This window comes from Mesoplodon bidens, assembly GCF_964165515.1.
Source record: "Mesoplodon bidens genome assembly, chromosome: 8".
NCBI lineage: Eukaryota > Metazoa > Chordata > Mammalia > Artiodactyla > Ziphiidae > Mesoplodon > Mesoplodon bidens.
In genome coordinates, this window is record NC_138165.1 from 94305467 (window position 1) to 94318844 (window position 13378).

General features: G+C 58.2%; 3 protein-coding genes across 5 annotated transcripts; 2 read left to right on the plus strand and 1 right to left on the minus strand.

Moving 5' to 3' along the window:
- Positions 1 to 2007: 2007 nt before the first annotated feature.
- Positions 2008 to 5160, plus strand: GPBAR1 (G protein-coupled bile acid receptor 1). Of its 2 annotated transcripts, XM_081242497.1 has the most exons (3): positions 2008 to 2337; positions 3998 to 4942; positions 4981 to 5160. In XM_081242497.1, exons 2-3 carry the CDS (start codon positions 4043 to 4045, stop codon positions 5149 to 5151), a joined length of 1071 nt encoding a protein of 356 aa, XP_081098623.1. In that variant the 5' UTR covers positions 2008 to 2337; positions 3998 to 4042; the 3' UTR covers positions 5152 to 5160. The 2 variants fall into 2 exon arrangements, with proteins under 2 accessions (XP_081098623.1, XP_081098624.1); XM_081242498.1 differs by having other exon boundaries at positions 3998 to 5160.
- A 261-nt stretch (positions 5161 to 5421) lies between these two features.
- Positions 5422 to 10510, minus strand: AAMP (angio associated migratory cell protein). Of its 2 annotated transcripts, none has more exons than XM_081243038.1 (11): positions 10309 to 10510; positions 9690 to 9845; positions 8841 to 8960; positions 8178 to 8317; positions 7780 to 7924; positions 7415 to 7498; positions 7200 to 7315; positions 6935 to 7038; positions 6702 to 6792; positions 6353 to 6507; positions 5422 to 5919 (listed from the first exon to the last, which is right to left on the minus strand). In XM_081243038.1, exons 1-11 carry the CDS (start codon positions 10427 to 10429, stop codon positions 5844 to 5846), a joined length of 1308 nt encoding a protein of 435 aa, XP_081099164.1. In that variant the 5' UTR covers positions 10430 to 10510; the 3' UTR covers positions 5422 to 5843. The 2 variants fall into 2 exon arrangements, with proteins under 2 accessions (XP_081099164.1, XP_081099163.1); XM_081243037.1 differs by having other exon boundaries at positions 9690 to 9842; positions 10309 to 10509.
- A 331-nt stretch (positions 10511 to 10841) lies between these two features.
- LOC308622019 (putative hydrolase PNKD) lies at positions 10842 to 13316 on the plus strand. The gene is made up of 3 exons (XM_081243046.1): positions 10842 to 10945; positions 11706 to 11874; positions 12944 to 13316. Exons 1-3 carry the CDS (start codon positions 10879 to 10881, stop codon positions 13134 to 13136), a joined length of 429 nt encoding a protein of 142 aa, XP_081099172.1. The 5' UTR covers positions 10842 to 10878; the 3' UTR covers positions 13137 to 13316.
- The last annotated feature ends 62 nt before the right edge of the window (positions 13317 to 13378 follow it).

Below are 13378 nucleotides of genomic sequence, written 5' to 3' on the forward strand. Positions count from 1 at the left end.
GGCACCATGATACAGGCTCTACCTGAGAGGTGAACGGGGACAGGTGTGGTACTCTAGGGCCCACAGAGTCACTAGATGGAGCATCTGAAAACTGCCTGCACCAGAGCCCTCCTGTGGGCGAAGGAGAGAAGGCTGGGGATAAGTCAGTCCCAGGGACTGGCGGAACAGAGAGGAACTAGATGATCCAATAAGGAGGAAACAGGGCTGAGCTGAGGACAGAATCCAGGCTCCCCGGCTCTGGGTCCCGAACTTGTTCTCCTTTACATGTCAGCCCACACACAGTGTTTAGACAGAGTAGCGAAGAAGAAACACAGACATCCTGCATCCTGCAGGGAGGAGGCCGGGGCTGGGAACAGAAGGAGGTCTGTTTATTCCTGGCAATCCAATATGAGGGGCCCCACTCCCACTTCTGTCAAGGCCCCAGGGTGAACTCTCCCAGAGCCTCTGACTTCGGCACCACCAGATAGCGTGGGGCTGAGAGCCGTCCACTGGAATGCAGCATCCTCCCACCCACCAGCTCCCTTGAGGATGGGTTTGAGGCTGGGTGCTTTCCTCTTCCCAGTTTTTGTCCCAACAGAGGTCCTTCTCTCCAGGACTCCTGACTGCTGTGCAGGGTTGGCAGAGGTAGACCTCTCAGGCCTCCAGCCCTTCAGGCCCAGGTCTCCCCGAGAGAGCACAGAAGACCCCTTGCTCCATCTACAAGGAGCTTTTTCCTAATGTCTAAACTCCAGCTTTCTCGCTGCAGTTTTAGCCTGTTCCCTCCCACTTCAGGCCTCAAGAGAGTGTAACTGCTTCTCTCCCTCACCCCAAAGCCTCACTTGACACAAGCTGGAAATTGGGGCTTCCTAGCCTTGAACTTGCCCTTCCTCTCACTCTACCTAGTTTCTTGTGTTTCCCTGTGGAGTGGAAGTGTCATTCCCCTCTTGCTTTTCACAGGCTCTCTATCAGCCTTTCTCAATGGAATTCTCAGAGGCGACAGGTGGCTGGAGGGAAGGGATGTGCAGAGAAGGCCAGAAATCCCTTTCATTGTGTGCTTCTGTGCCGAGCACTGACCCAAGTCCTCATCACATGTTTTCTCTTTTTTTTTTTTGGCTGCGCCAGGCAGCATGCAGGATCCCAACGGCGAGGGATCCAACCTGTGCCCCCTGCAGTGGAAGCGCAGAGTCTTAACCACTAGACTGCCAAGGTCCCCCACACATTTTCTCATATAGTCTCACAATAGGTGAATACAATATGAGCCCCATTTTGCAGATGAGAAAATTAAAGTAAGAGAACTTTAATAATTTACTCAAGTTTACACAGCCAAAAAGATAGGATCCAAAAAGGATTCTGAGATTTAAACCTAGGCTTTCGGATTCCAGCACTGGCTCATGCCTCTTAGTCGTCATGGAGGGAGGAAGGGAATCACTTGTTGAGAACCCTCCCCCATTAGGTGTCAGGTACTGGGCTGTATGCAGTTACATGTTATCCCATGGTATTCCCCTCAACAACACTGACAGGTGGTTTTCCTTGTTCCCATTTTACAGGTGAGAAAATGCCCAGAGGTAGCTTGCCCCAAGTCACACCCCCAGAGCTATTTGTGCCTCATAGCCCAGAACTTGACTCACAAAGTAGTTGAGAAAAGTGGAATGACCCCAGATTCTGGAAGGCAAGCCTGGCTTTATAAGCTGAAATTCCCTACCAGGTGATAGGAAGGGCGGGCAGTGAAGATTCTCATATTCCAGACATCCCCCCAACCACCACCATCAGACACACACCACTATGCGGACTGGCAGAATTACAGGAGGTGAATGCGCTGTCAGCTGGCTGGCCACTCCAGGGGTTTAAGGCTCATAAAATGTAAATACATGAGCTGGGAAGTAGGGAAGGTAGACTAAATCATTATTGTTCACTAGCTGGAATGCATTTCTCAGGTTAGCTGAGCAGTAGCAGGCCAGAGGGCTCCAAGCTGGGTGACGTGCCTTCTTGGTGGCAAGCTATGGCCAGTGGCTGGAGAGGGGGCCACTGGTACAGGAGGGTAAGGAGGGGGCACTGGAGAAGGGAGGCAGGCCTCCCAGTACTGCAGCTCAGGGTGTGCCAGGTCCCACCCCCCAGAGGCGGGGCCAGGCTGATCCCCGCCAGCCTCAGCTCCATCCCTCCAGGAACCCAGGCGAGGGCAGAGCCTGGGAGTGCAGTGGAGAGCCGGGGCCCTGCTGGCCCCGCACAGTGGAGGTACCATGCCCTCACCGGTCAGGACACCAGACATCGCCAGAAGCCCTGCAGCGCTGGCTGCGGCAACTCCCTGACACTCAGAGGAAAGCCCCGGCTGGGGGAGCGACACCTGTCCCCCACAGCCATGTGAGTAGCTGCCCCCTCTCCCCCTTCCCCACCCGGCCCCCGGGGCCACACCTGGAGACCTCGGCCCCAGATCCTGCAGAGGCCATTGCACGCAGCCCGAGCCTCCGGGTTGTGCGGGTCACACAGCCTGCATACCCATAAGACTGCTGGGAAGTCGCCCCGGCGGCTGACCCTGCCTTTCTCGCTGCTCTGTTGGAGGTAGGGTGGGAGACTCACTCCAGCGAAGAGCTGGGAGCTCCAGCCCATGACTCCAGAGTCCAGGTTTGAAGTAACGGACTCTGAGGTCTCCTGGGGTTTAATAAAGTTCACAGTGCAGGGATGAAGGGGAACAGAAACTGGAGGGCCGCTGGAGAGGCAAAGATGTTCCCAGCGGACGGCCCTGGGGGAGGTTGAGGAAGAAGAAACAGAAGCTGAGGGTAAAGGGGTGCAGCAGCTTGGGGGGCCTGAGGGGAGCTGGGGATAGAAGGGGCAACGTCTCCTGCGCTCAGGGTGGCCGTGGGGCCCTCTGATCCTCTAACCCGGGGGAGGGGGCAGGTAGGAATCCTTTCCCTCTTGACTTTAATCCTAGCAACAGCGGCTGCTCCCGTTGACAGAAGCAGGAGCTCCCACAGGGCCCAGGACCCCTCCCCTGTCCCCCATCCCTATGAGGTGGCAGTGGGGACAGGGCACGGGACGACTGGGACAGGTCAGAGCCACAGAGAGGCCAGGCCCTGCCCAGCGGCTCCTCCTCCTCCTCTGGGCTCGCTTCAGCCCTCTGCCGCTGGCACCTGCACATTCACTGCCAACCCTCCCCCCTCCCAGCAACTCCTCCCCTCCTCCAGTTCCCAGGAAAGGCCCTGTTGCTAGAGTGGTAGGGACGCGTCAAGTTTATGGGCTGGAAGTCCTACCCGGAGGCTGCTCACTGAGGTGTAACTGGTGACAAGGCGGATGGAGGGGAGGTGCAAGGGACAGGGCAGCCCCTTGCTGCCACCCATTGCCCTGGCCTCATCACTAACTCAGTGAGCCTTGCCTCAGGGTGACTTCTGCCCCTACCTGCACCCGGAATCCTTAGCAACCTACCACCTCTTAATGCACGGGTGCCGACTAGCCTGCGAGCATCTGAAGACAAGGACCGCCCTCCTTCATTTAGCACCCACCCCGAGTCCCTTGTCCCGGCTCTGGCCCCAGCCCGAAGGAGGCCATCAACTGTTGGCTGGCCAGAGGGCCACTACACACCAGCCAGACCCTATCCTATCCTGTCAGCTAATTCGTTAGAGGCCTCACCCGGTGGAGTCAGGGATGGTCAAAATGCTTTGGGGATGGGTGGATCCACTTTTCAGCCTAAACAGAGGCATAAACACAGCTGCCCAGAGAGGACCAGACAGATAACAGAAATGGGCAAAGGGGCTGGGTGGGGACTGTGGGAGCTATCTGAAGGCAGCCACCACTCAACTCCAACTGGTTGCTACCATACAGGCAGGACCTGATTTTTTTTAAGCCCCAAATATAAATTTTTATGTAAATTTTAATTGGCAGTTCATTGGGGGGAAAATGTGTATCAGCAAGCAGGGTATGGCCCACAGTCTGTTGGTGTGCAACCTCTGGATTAATGTGCAGCCTTGCCGAGAGGACAGTGACCAGCAGCCCCACCCTAACTCCGGTCGCCCCACCTTCCATCTAGGCATGCCCGCTGCTGCTCCAGGCCTCCCCCGTCCCCAGGCCCAAGATGACACCCAACAGCACCAGGGAGATGCCCAGCCCCATTCCCGCAGGGGCCCTGGGGCTCTCCCTGGCCCTGGCAAGCCTCATCGTCGCTGCCAACCTGTTCCTGGCCCTGGGCATCGCCAGGGACCACCGCCTGCGCAGCCCACCCGCTGGCTGCTTCTTCCTGAGCCTGCTGCTGGCCGGGCTGCTCACCGGGCTGGCACTGCCCGTGCTGCCAGGCCTATGGAACCAGAGCCGCCGGGGCTACTGGTCCTGTCTGTTCCTCTACTTGGCTCCCAATTTCTCCTTCCTCTCCCTGCTTGCCAACCTCCTGCTGGTGCACGGGGAGCGCTACATGGCAGTGCTGCGGCCTCTGCGGCCCCGTGGGAGCACCCAGATGGCCCTGCTCCTCACCTGGGCTTGCCCCCTGCTCTTTGCCAGCCTGCCTGCCCTGGGCTGGAACCACTGGGCCCCTGGGACCAACTGCAGCTCCCAGGCTGTCTTCCCAGCCCCCTACCTCTACCTCGAAGTCTATGGGCTCCTGCTGCCCGCCGTGGGCGCTGTCGCCCTTCTCTCGGTCCGCGTGCTGGCCACCGCCCGCCGTCAGCTGCAGGACATCCGACGGCTGGAGCGGGCCGTGTGCCGCGGCGCGCCCTCGGCCCTGGCCCGCGCCCTCACCTGGCGGCAGGCCAGGGCACAGGCTGGAGCCACGTTGCTCTTTGGGCTGTGCTGGGGGCCCTACGTGGCCACCCTGCTCCTCTCCGTCCTGGCCTATGAGCAGCGCCCGCCGCTGGGGCCCGGAACTCTGCTGTCCCTCATCTCCCTGGGCGGCGCCAGTGCGGCGGCAGTGCCCGTGGCCATGGGGCTGGGTGATCAGCGCTACACGGCCCCCTGGAGGGCGGCCGCCCAGAGGTGGCTCCAGGTGCTGCGGGGAAGACCCCAGGGCAGTCCTGGACCCAGCCCTGCCTACCACACCAGCAACCAAAGCAGCATGGACCTCGACTTGAACTAGGGGAAGGGCCTCTGCTCGTTCCTGCTAGAAGCATCCATCCATCTTGGCCACCAGGCCCATCTCCACTTATCCCCACACCTCTGGATCAGAGACCCTGCCCCTATATGACCCCACCCTGACTGAATAAAGCTCCCCTGGCTCCCAGCTTATGGTTATCTCATTCCATATCTTAGCAAGGGAGGGACAGGTGAGCAGCTGCGGAAAGAACCTAGAGGATCCAGGGAGATTCCAGTTCCAGACAGGCAGGCAGCTATAGGTGAGGATGCTGCTGCCTGAGGGGGTGAGCTGAGGCACCTTGAGATCCAGATGTGGCAGGGAGCCTCACCCTGACACGCCCCTCACTGGCTCCTCCTCATGTCCGGCCACCACAAAATCCACACAGACACGTCTCTGGGAAGTATATTTTATTTACATTTTTAAAATCTGTTAACTAATATCTCTTCCTCCTTTCCGCCCCCAGAGACTTGGGAAGGGAAAGAACGGGAACTTCGAAGACCTACTCCCCACATACAAATACACACCCCCATGGCTCACACCAGCAAAGGAAGTGAAAGAGAAAGAGGTCTGATCCTCCCTCTGAAGGGCCTGCCAGGTCTGGGCGAGGACTACGAGGGAGAGGGCGGGAAGGAGGGGCCCGAGGGGTGGGTCTCTTAAGAGAAGAAAGGGACAGAGAGGGGGCAAGTCAGTTTGAAGTGGTTGGAAAGTGAGTCCGAGGCCCGTCCCCTCCTCTTCCCTCCTACCCTACCGCCTCTGCTGATGGGGGTCTCTCTGTGCCCCCTCCACACCAGACACAAAGCAGAGGCTGCAGCCGTTAGCGGTCAGGCCTCTGGACACAAAATACTTTTGCTTTGTGGTCTCCTGACGTGGTCACCACCAGGGAGGCATCTCTGTGGACAGAAGACACAGCTGGGAGGGACTGGAAGACCTCAGGCCCACCCTAGGCCCACCACCCAGGGGCCCTCTGGGGCCCTCCTGCAGCTCATCCTCAACTCCAGACCCCTAGTGCCTGGCGCTGGGCTGACCCACACCCAGTGAACACGCCTGAAGCCAGCAACCAGCAAGGGGATCAGAGGAGAGCCGCCTGCATGGGGGAAGGGGTCCCAGCTCCTGTGCCCGGGGGATGAGATGTGAGGCCGCACCGTCAACGGAAGACGACTCCCGCAGGCTTGCCAGCTCTCCTGCCTCACAGGCAGGCCCAGGCCTTGGGGCCTAGCTGCCCTTAGGCATCGCCCCCTACACCCTAAGGACCCTGTGACCCCCCATGTGCTATTCCCACCTTCCAAACACACAGAGACCCCAGCCCTTGCCCAATTCACTTACTTGCTGAGAGCAAAGTCCAGGATCTCGGCCGTGTGGCCCCGGTAGTCAGTAAGCAGGCGGCCGGTCCGAGCATCCCAGAGGCGCACGATGCCGTCCAGGCTGCAAGTATAAACCACGGCGGTGCCGGCCTCCCACAGCAGCTGCACGATGCCCGACTGCAGCAGGGTACGGCAGAAGCGGCGTGCAGTCAGAGGCGGGAGAGCTGACAGGCATCTGCTCCCAACTCTCAAGGAAGGAGGGAGGGACTATGGGCCATAGGGGAGGACCAGACAGGAGCCGGGTCTGGGGCAGACGCTCCCAGAGACCTGGGATTCCCATGGCCATGGCCATGGCTCCAGGCTGCCTGTACCTGGTGCTGACACTGGTGCCTGAGGGTCTGCGTAGACAGGTCATAGATGGCCAAGGTCCCATCCAGGTAGCCAACAGCTGCCAGAGGCATCCTGGGCAGAGGAGAGTTTCACGACAGCTCGTGGAGGAGGGACCTGGACTCGGGGCCCTCTGGTCCTCCCTGGTTCCCCAGCCCAGGCCCCCTCTCCCAAGCCCCCTGCTCTTGTGTCAGGCTGAGGCCCTGCTCACACTCACACACTGCAAAAGCCCAAGGACTCCACGGAGTTGGACTCGCTCTCCTCCCCTTCTCCCAGATTGGGCTGGGAGGCCACAGTCTCGGGTCTGAAAACGCCCACCACCTATGAGCCAGGGGAGAGGATCAGAGAAGAGCCTGGAAACATGGTTCTCTATTAAGAGAAGAAAGGCAGTGGGGCAAGGAGGCTGGGTGAAGAATAAGAGAGGAAGGGGAGGAGACGCGGAAAGCGGAGGGCCCCAGAGCCAGACTCCAGGTCCCACTCACCTTGCCGGTGGTGGCACTGACCAGCTTGGCCTGGCAGTCCACAGAGCCAGTTAGGATCAGGCTGCCATCCTGGTTGGTGGCAACACAGGTCAGAGGGCCTTGGTGACCCTCGGTCCCTAGGATGAAGTGGAGGAATAAGTCGGATTTCATCCTGTCCCAGGTCTCAGCCCCTGCCCCACAAAGGCCTAGGTTAACACTTTCCCCACCCCAGATACCTTTTAGTACATGGATAGAGTTTCCCTGCTTCAGGTCCCAAACCCGGATGGTGCCATCTTCATAGCCGACCACAGCTCGCTTCCCTAAAGGGCCAGAGATGGAGGTGAAGAGAGAAGCACAGATAGCACACTCAGACATATCAGCAAGGGAGGGAGGGGATGGGGGCAAGGCAGTGAGGGAACACACAGTGCCTCAGGGAAGACCCAGTTCCGGGTGGAAAGGGGGAGCTGTCTTCTCTGGGGCCTGGGAGGTCAGTGCTCCCGAGAGCAGGCCTCAAGAGTTTGCTGGCGGTGGCCCAGGAGGGAGCCAGGGAGACGCGTAACCCTGGTCCCCACCTCTCTGCACTCAGGAAAGCTGCTCTCACCATCAGGGAGGACTCGGCCACAGGTGGCTGGGCAGTTGGGGCCCTGGAAGGTCTTGCAGTCACCATTCGGGACCTTCCACATCCAGGTGTTGCCGTCAGCCGTGCCCGCCAGTAGGACAGGTGCCCGAGAGTGCCACTCCATCCACTGGGCAGAGACAAAGGCTCAAGAGGGAGGCCCCTCACCCCATCTCACCTAGGAGTCTGCCCCATGAGCTCTGCCAAGTTTTCCCCGCGTCTGAGTCAGCAGGGACACCCCAGGGAGTGGGCCTAGACATTCTTGCTGTACTCTGGGAGTGTACTGGCTCAGAGCTGGTTTGGTCTGCTCAAGGTGGCACGGACCCCCAGGGTCTCACCCCTCCCCCAGCCCTCAGAGTTGAATCCCACTCCGATGATCTCACCTCCAGATCTCCTGCTTCAAAAGACCAGACCTCCTCCTTGGTATCCACCTGCCACACTTTTAAGAGGCCACTCATGTCCCCTGTGGCCACTAGGGTAGAGTCGTGGCTGAAACCAGCACAAGTCACAGAGTCTTTATGGCCTGCAAAGAAGAGTGGGCAGAAAGAGAAGAGAACATCAGGGTACCTGGTGCTGGGGACACAGGACCCAGGTATCTGGCCCCCAGAAAGGACCAGCTGGGAAAAAAAAAAGGATGGGTCCCAGCGGAACAGGTAACCAAACTCAGAGCTGCTCCAGGAGCCAACAGCCCCATGTCTCCCCAGGGGAGACACTGCTGGCCCCCCCCACTCAACCATGTACAGCCCAGGCCTATGTCTTCCCCATTCTGTACGCTCCACATCTCTGCCTGAACTACTCACAGCCTCCTTCCTGCCCCAATTCTCCTTCACTAGTGTCACCTCCTCCCAGGCCTTTCCCCGACTCCCTCAGCCAATCATTGCCTCCCTCCCCTATGCCCACAACAGACCATGATATTCTTTGGGGCCCTCAGGCCAAGTATAGAGCTGGCAAAACGGGAGTCCATAAATGGCTATTGGATGCACAACCGCTGCAGGCCAGCCCCCTAAGACCTCCAAAGGGGCAGGACCTCACCCAGGCCCGCTCACCTGCACACTCAAAGAGCAGTTCCCCATCGCTGAGCCTCCACACAAAGGCTTTGTCATCTTCGCCCCCTGTCACTGCCAAGGTGTTGGTCTTGGGGTCCAGGCTCACACAAAACACAGATGCTGTCCCAAGAGATACTCCATGAGTAAGGAGACAGGGCTCCCACCTAGGATTCTGTCCTTCGGGACCCTTGGGAAGCCCACCCCCTTCCACCCAAAGTAACACGTCTTTCCTCCTGGAAAAGAAGGGTGCATCCAAGTTCTTCTAAGTTTCAAGCATCAGGTTGTTGGAGAAATCCCTTCCCAAGCTTGCCGAACTCTAAGTCCTTCTCCAGGACAGATCCCCCTTCGGTGCTGTTCCCTTCACCACCCCACACTGATGCCACGGACAAGAGAAAGGTACGTGTGCAGCGCTTACAATTCTCAGCATGGGATGCCACCAGTCTGGGGTCTGAGTGAGGAAAGCGTCATGTTACTGGCTCCTTATTAAGAGCTAATATTTAAGAGGATTATCTAAAACACGCTCCAAAAGGTACTATTACCTGTAATTCACAATAAAGGAACTTTTACCAACAACAACTTTTTAAAAGGAAACTAAAACCCAGAGACATTAATAAAGATCATAAACAGACGAGGAGCTGGGATAGGATTTGAACCCAAGTGTCTCAACTGACTCCAGGAGCCAAGCTCTCCTCCATTCCATCATACTGCCCCCCTACCTGTGAGCTCCTCCAGGGCAAGGCCAGCATTTTCCCACCGCTGTGTCCCTCATAACGCTCCCGACACAGCGGATGGCTGATGCTCAAATGACCACCTGGATTGAGTTTACAATGGACCTCCTCAGAGACCTACCCGAGTGCAATGCAAAGGTGACTTCGCTATCGTCTGGGCCCTCCATGCTGCCGACCACCCCTTCCTGGGGTTCCAGAACCCAGCCCTCCTCATTGCCCTCTTCTTCTTCCTCTTCCTCAAAGTCCACATCTTCCATCTCCTGGGCCAGATCGTCTGCTTTGGGGAGAGGGTTAAAAGATGGGGTTCGGCAGGCGGTTAAGAGGGACGGGAAGTGCGGGCAGGCTGGGGTGGTCGTGTGGCAAGAGGGCAAGGTGAGGTCAGACAGAAGGGGTGAAGCGGCAGGGGGAGGGGGCGTATGGGACGGAGGACAGGAGAGGTCTGAGGACCTGGGGTTGGCCAGGGACCGTGTGGGAAGGGAGGAGCGAGGGAATGATGGGAAGGGGGGTGTGTGAGGGGAAGGGCCAGGGGAGGCGTCAGAGGAACCCCCACCCGGGCCAGGCCTGAGAACTAAGTGTGGGGTTGGGGGAGAGGGGAAGGGCGAAGGAGGTCGGCTGGAATGACCGGTGGGGTGGCGGGTGGTGGGGTGGGGGTGGGGTGGGGTGGGGAGAGGGAGAAGCAGGGGTCAAAGGCCAGGGGTGAGCGCCTCCTGTCCCGTGGCCCGAGGATCGGCAGCTCTCACCCGGGTCCGGCGGACCGGGATCCAGTTCTACCACCTCGATAATCTCTTCATCACCATGGAAGCTTAGGGTCTCCAGTGGAGGGGTGTCAGCGGTGGCCCCGCTTTCCGATTCGGACTCCATGCGGCGCAAGCGGCGAACCCACTTCTCTGGGCCCAAACGCCTCCCAGAGTCAGCTCTGCGCGACGACGCGGAACTCGAGCCCCTCCTCCCGGGAGGAAGTAGGCGTAGGCGACTCCCCGGCAGGGAGAGCGACGGCCTCTCGACCAATAGAGAAGGGGGTGGGCTGGCTGAACCACCAATCACAGGGCAGAGTTGGGAGACGGGGCCGGAGCGTGGAGAGGAGAACCCAACTCCGCCCGACCTGACTCCGCCCCCAACAGGAGGGCAACAAGCGAGCGTGCGCGCCTCCGGGGTATCTCCTGGGAATAGTAGTTCTCCCGGGTCTGTTCCGCGGGCTTCTGGGAGATGTAGTTTCTGTTCTGTAGGCTGGACGGGAAGAGCGGGGGAGGCCCCTTACGCAAACTACAATTCCCGGCGGGGAGCGCGGTGAAGGGGGGTGGGACCTGAACATGGCGGCGGTGGTAGCTGCTACGGCGCTGAAGGGCCGGGGGGCGAGAAATGCCCGCGTCCTCCGGGGTAAGGAGAGGGACCCCGGGGAGGGCCGGACTGCAGGGGGCACCCTTTTACTCACATCCCGCTCGGCGATGGCAGGAGGTCAGGGCTGTCGATTGCTGCCCACACTCCTCTGCAGGATCTTAAAGAGTCTGGGAGCTAAAAGATGCTCTCTAGAGGTCACCCAGTCCATCCCTCAGCCTTCCCGTTACACGACACCTCTGGGGTCTTGCAGCGAAATGGAGCCCCAAGGAAGCCTTTTAGACTCCCGTGCTCCAGGTGTTTCACACTCACCGCAGTGCAGAGGAAAGAGCCCTGGGCTTCTGGAGGCTTGGGTTCTAGCCCCGGATAATTAGCAGTTTGACCTTGGGCGAAGCAGTTCGTCTCTTGGGGCTTCAGTTTCCTCTTCTATAAAATGAGGGGATGGAGTAGACTACCTTTAAGCTCCCTTCCAGTGCTAACATTCTGCAGTTTGAAAACCATTTCTCGGATTTCCTTCATACGTCTCAGTGTGAGCCCCACTGCAGTCCTTCACATCCTGTCGTCTGATGAGATGAAGAACAGCGAAGCTCGCTCTCCTCGCACCAGGGTGATGAGCCCGCAGTGACGTGGAAGTGGCTTTCAAAGGTGCCACCTCGATGGCGACTTTCCCATTTCCCTCTGGACTTTCCCTGATACTTGTTACTCCAAACTGCAGTCACTCCGCTTCCTCAGATCTCAGCCATTCCTTCCCCGGGCTTTCTTCTCACCTTCTCTTACCTACCTTCCTTGCCTCCATCCACAGGGATTCTCTCAGGAGCCACAGCTAACAAGGCTTCCCAGAACAGGACCCGGGCACTGCAAAGCCACAGCTCCCCAGAGTGCAAGGAGGAGCCTGAGCCCCTATCCCCTGAACTGGAATACATTCCCAGAAAGAGGGGCAAGAACCCAATGAAAGCTGTGGGACTAGCCTGGTGAGTTTTAACTAACCCTTTGCCCACCAGTGGGGAGTGGCACCAGGGGAGGGTGGGACCCAGAAACTTCTCCAAGTTTCAGGTGGTGAGCTGAATCCAAGGTTGCGGAGACCGGATTGCTGGGTGTGAGGACTGGAATCTCAGAGGACTGGGGCAGAGGAGGGAGTTGGGAAAGTATGTGAAATTGGAGAGAGAGTGGGTTTTCTGTGGAGTGAGCTGAGCTAATCTGATTCATATTTGGGTCCCTGGCCTCATCCTCTCTTTTGGGAGCTTGGGGCAAGACCCAATTGAGATTTTAATTGAGATCACGTGAGATTATATTAGTTGTATAGTAGTAGCACCTACAAGGTGTTCAGTGCATTGTTATTTGAATCTAACTCTGGTCTTAATACGCATTACTGATCAATATTAAAAGAAAAAGGGGGAAAATTAACATTTTTTCCAGCACCTAAGGTGTGCCAGTACTTTACCGTGTGATGTTTTAGCCTTTCTGAGATAAATAGGACATCCCCATTTTACAGAGGAGGGAACTGAGGCTCAGAGCTGGATTCTCACCAGGTCTTGTGATTCCATGACCTTTCCCCACACTGAAGTGCCTCCCACGTAGCAGTGACTCAGATTAAGAAGGGGAGTCTGGGAGGGGGTATGGGGTGGTTTAGGCAGAGGGAATCTTTGCCAAGACTTGGAGAGGGAAAGAGGATGGGCTGTCTGGAAAATCTTGCACAGTTGCTACAGCAGGAGATGGCAGGGCTCATGCTGAGGAGTGTCAGGCTAAAGGGGAAAGGAGTGACAAGGCGGGCAGAGACCCAACCACACTGGCCCTTTTGTGCCGTGCCTAGGAGTTTGAACTTGGCCAGGAAGGGATAGAGAGCTATTACGGGGTTTTGAGCAGGGCAGCGACAGGATCTGATTCGAGTGGGACCCTCCAGCAGCCAGCACAGAGGCTGAATAGATGCGAGTGGTATTGCAGTGTTCGTGCAATTGGTGAGGCTGGAATGAGATTCTCCCCAGCTCCTCTGGCTCAGGCTTGGCCCCTCCCCAAACCCCGTGCACATCTCCCCACCCCTAGGGCCATCGGCTTCCCCTGTGGTATCCTCCTCTTCATCCTCACCAAGCGGGAAGTGGACAAGGACCGTTTGAAGCAGATGAAGGCTCGGCAGAACATGCGGGCATCCAACACGGGCGAGTATGAGAGCCAGAGGTTCAGGGCCTCCTCCCATCATGCCCCGACTCCTGAAGCTGGGTCCGGGGTGCAGTGGTGAGGAACACTGCAACCCTCCCCTAGACTGTATTGACTGTGGCCTCCAGACTGTCGTCCTTTCTGGTCTTTGCCTCTGAGGCCCACCAGAGGGCGCATGAAGCCCAGGCTGCTGCCGGCCCCATCCCTCCCGAGAAACGAGCCAAAGGCAAATAAAGTTACTGAGTGTTTGAGTGGAAAGGAACCAGGACTGGGTTTGTGAGTCCCTTGGGATGGGAGGGGCAGAGTGTGGGGTTGGTTACTCCT

Excerpts from the sequence above, each read along its gene's own strand:
- GPBAR1 (XM_081242497.1), top strand. The coding sequence starts at position 4,043 with ATGACACCCAACAGCACCAGGGAGATGCCCAGCCCCATTCCCGCAGGG. Across the intron at positions 4,943-4,980 it reads CCGCCCAGAGGTGGCTCCAG|CCCTGCCTACCACACCAGCA; the intron begins GTGCTGCGGGGA and ends TCCTGGACCCAG.
- AAMP (XM_081243038.1), bottom strand. The coding sequence starts at position 10,429 with ATGGAGTCCGAATCGGAAAGCGGGGCCACCGCTGACACCCCTCCACTG. Across the intron at positions 9,846-10,308 it reads TCCCGGTCCGCCGGACCCGG|CAGACGATCTGGCCCAGGAG; the intron begins GTGAGAGCTGCC and ends CTCTCCCCAAAG. Across the intron at positions 6,508-6,701 it reads GGCACCAGTGTCAGCACCAG|TCGGGCATCGTGCAGCTGCT; the intron begins GTACAGGCAGCC and ends ACCCTGCTGCAG.
- LOC308622019 (XM_081243046.1), top strand. The coding sequence starts at position 10,879 with ATGGCGGCGGTGGTAGCTGCTACGGCGCTGAAGGGCCGGGGGGCGAGA. Across the intron at positions 10,946-11,705 it reads AAATGCCCGCGTCCTCCGGG|GGATTCTCTCAGGAGCCACA; the intron begins GTAAGGAGAGGG and ends CTCCATCCACAG. Across the intron at positions 11,875-12,943 it reads AAAGCTGTGGGACTAGCCTG|GGCCATCGGCTTCCCCTGTG; the intron begins GTGAGTTTTAAC and ends CCCCACCCCTAG.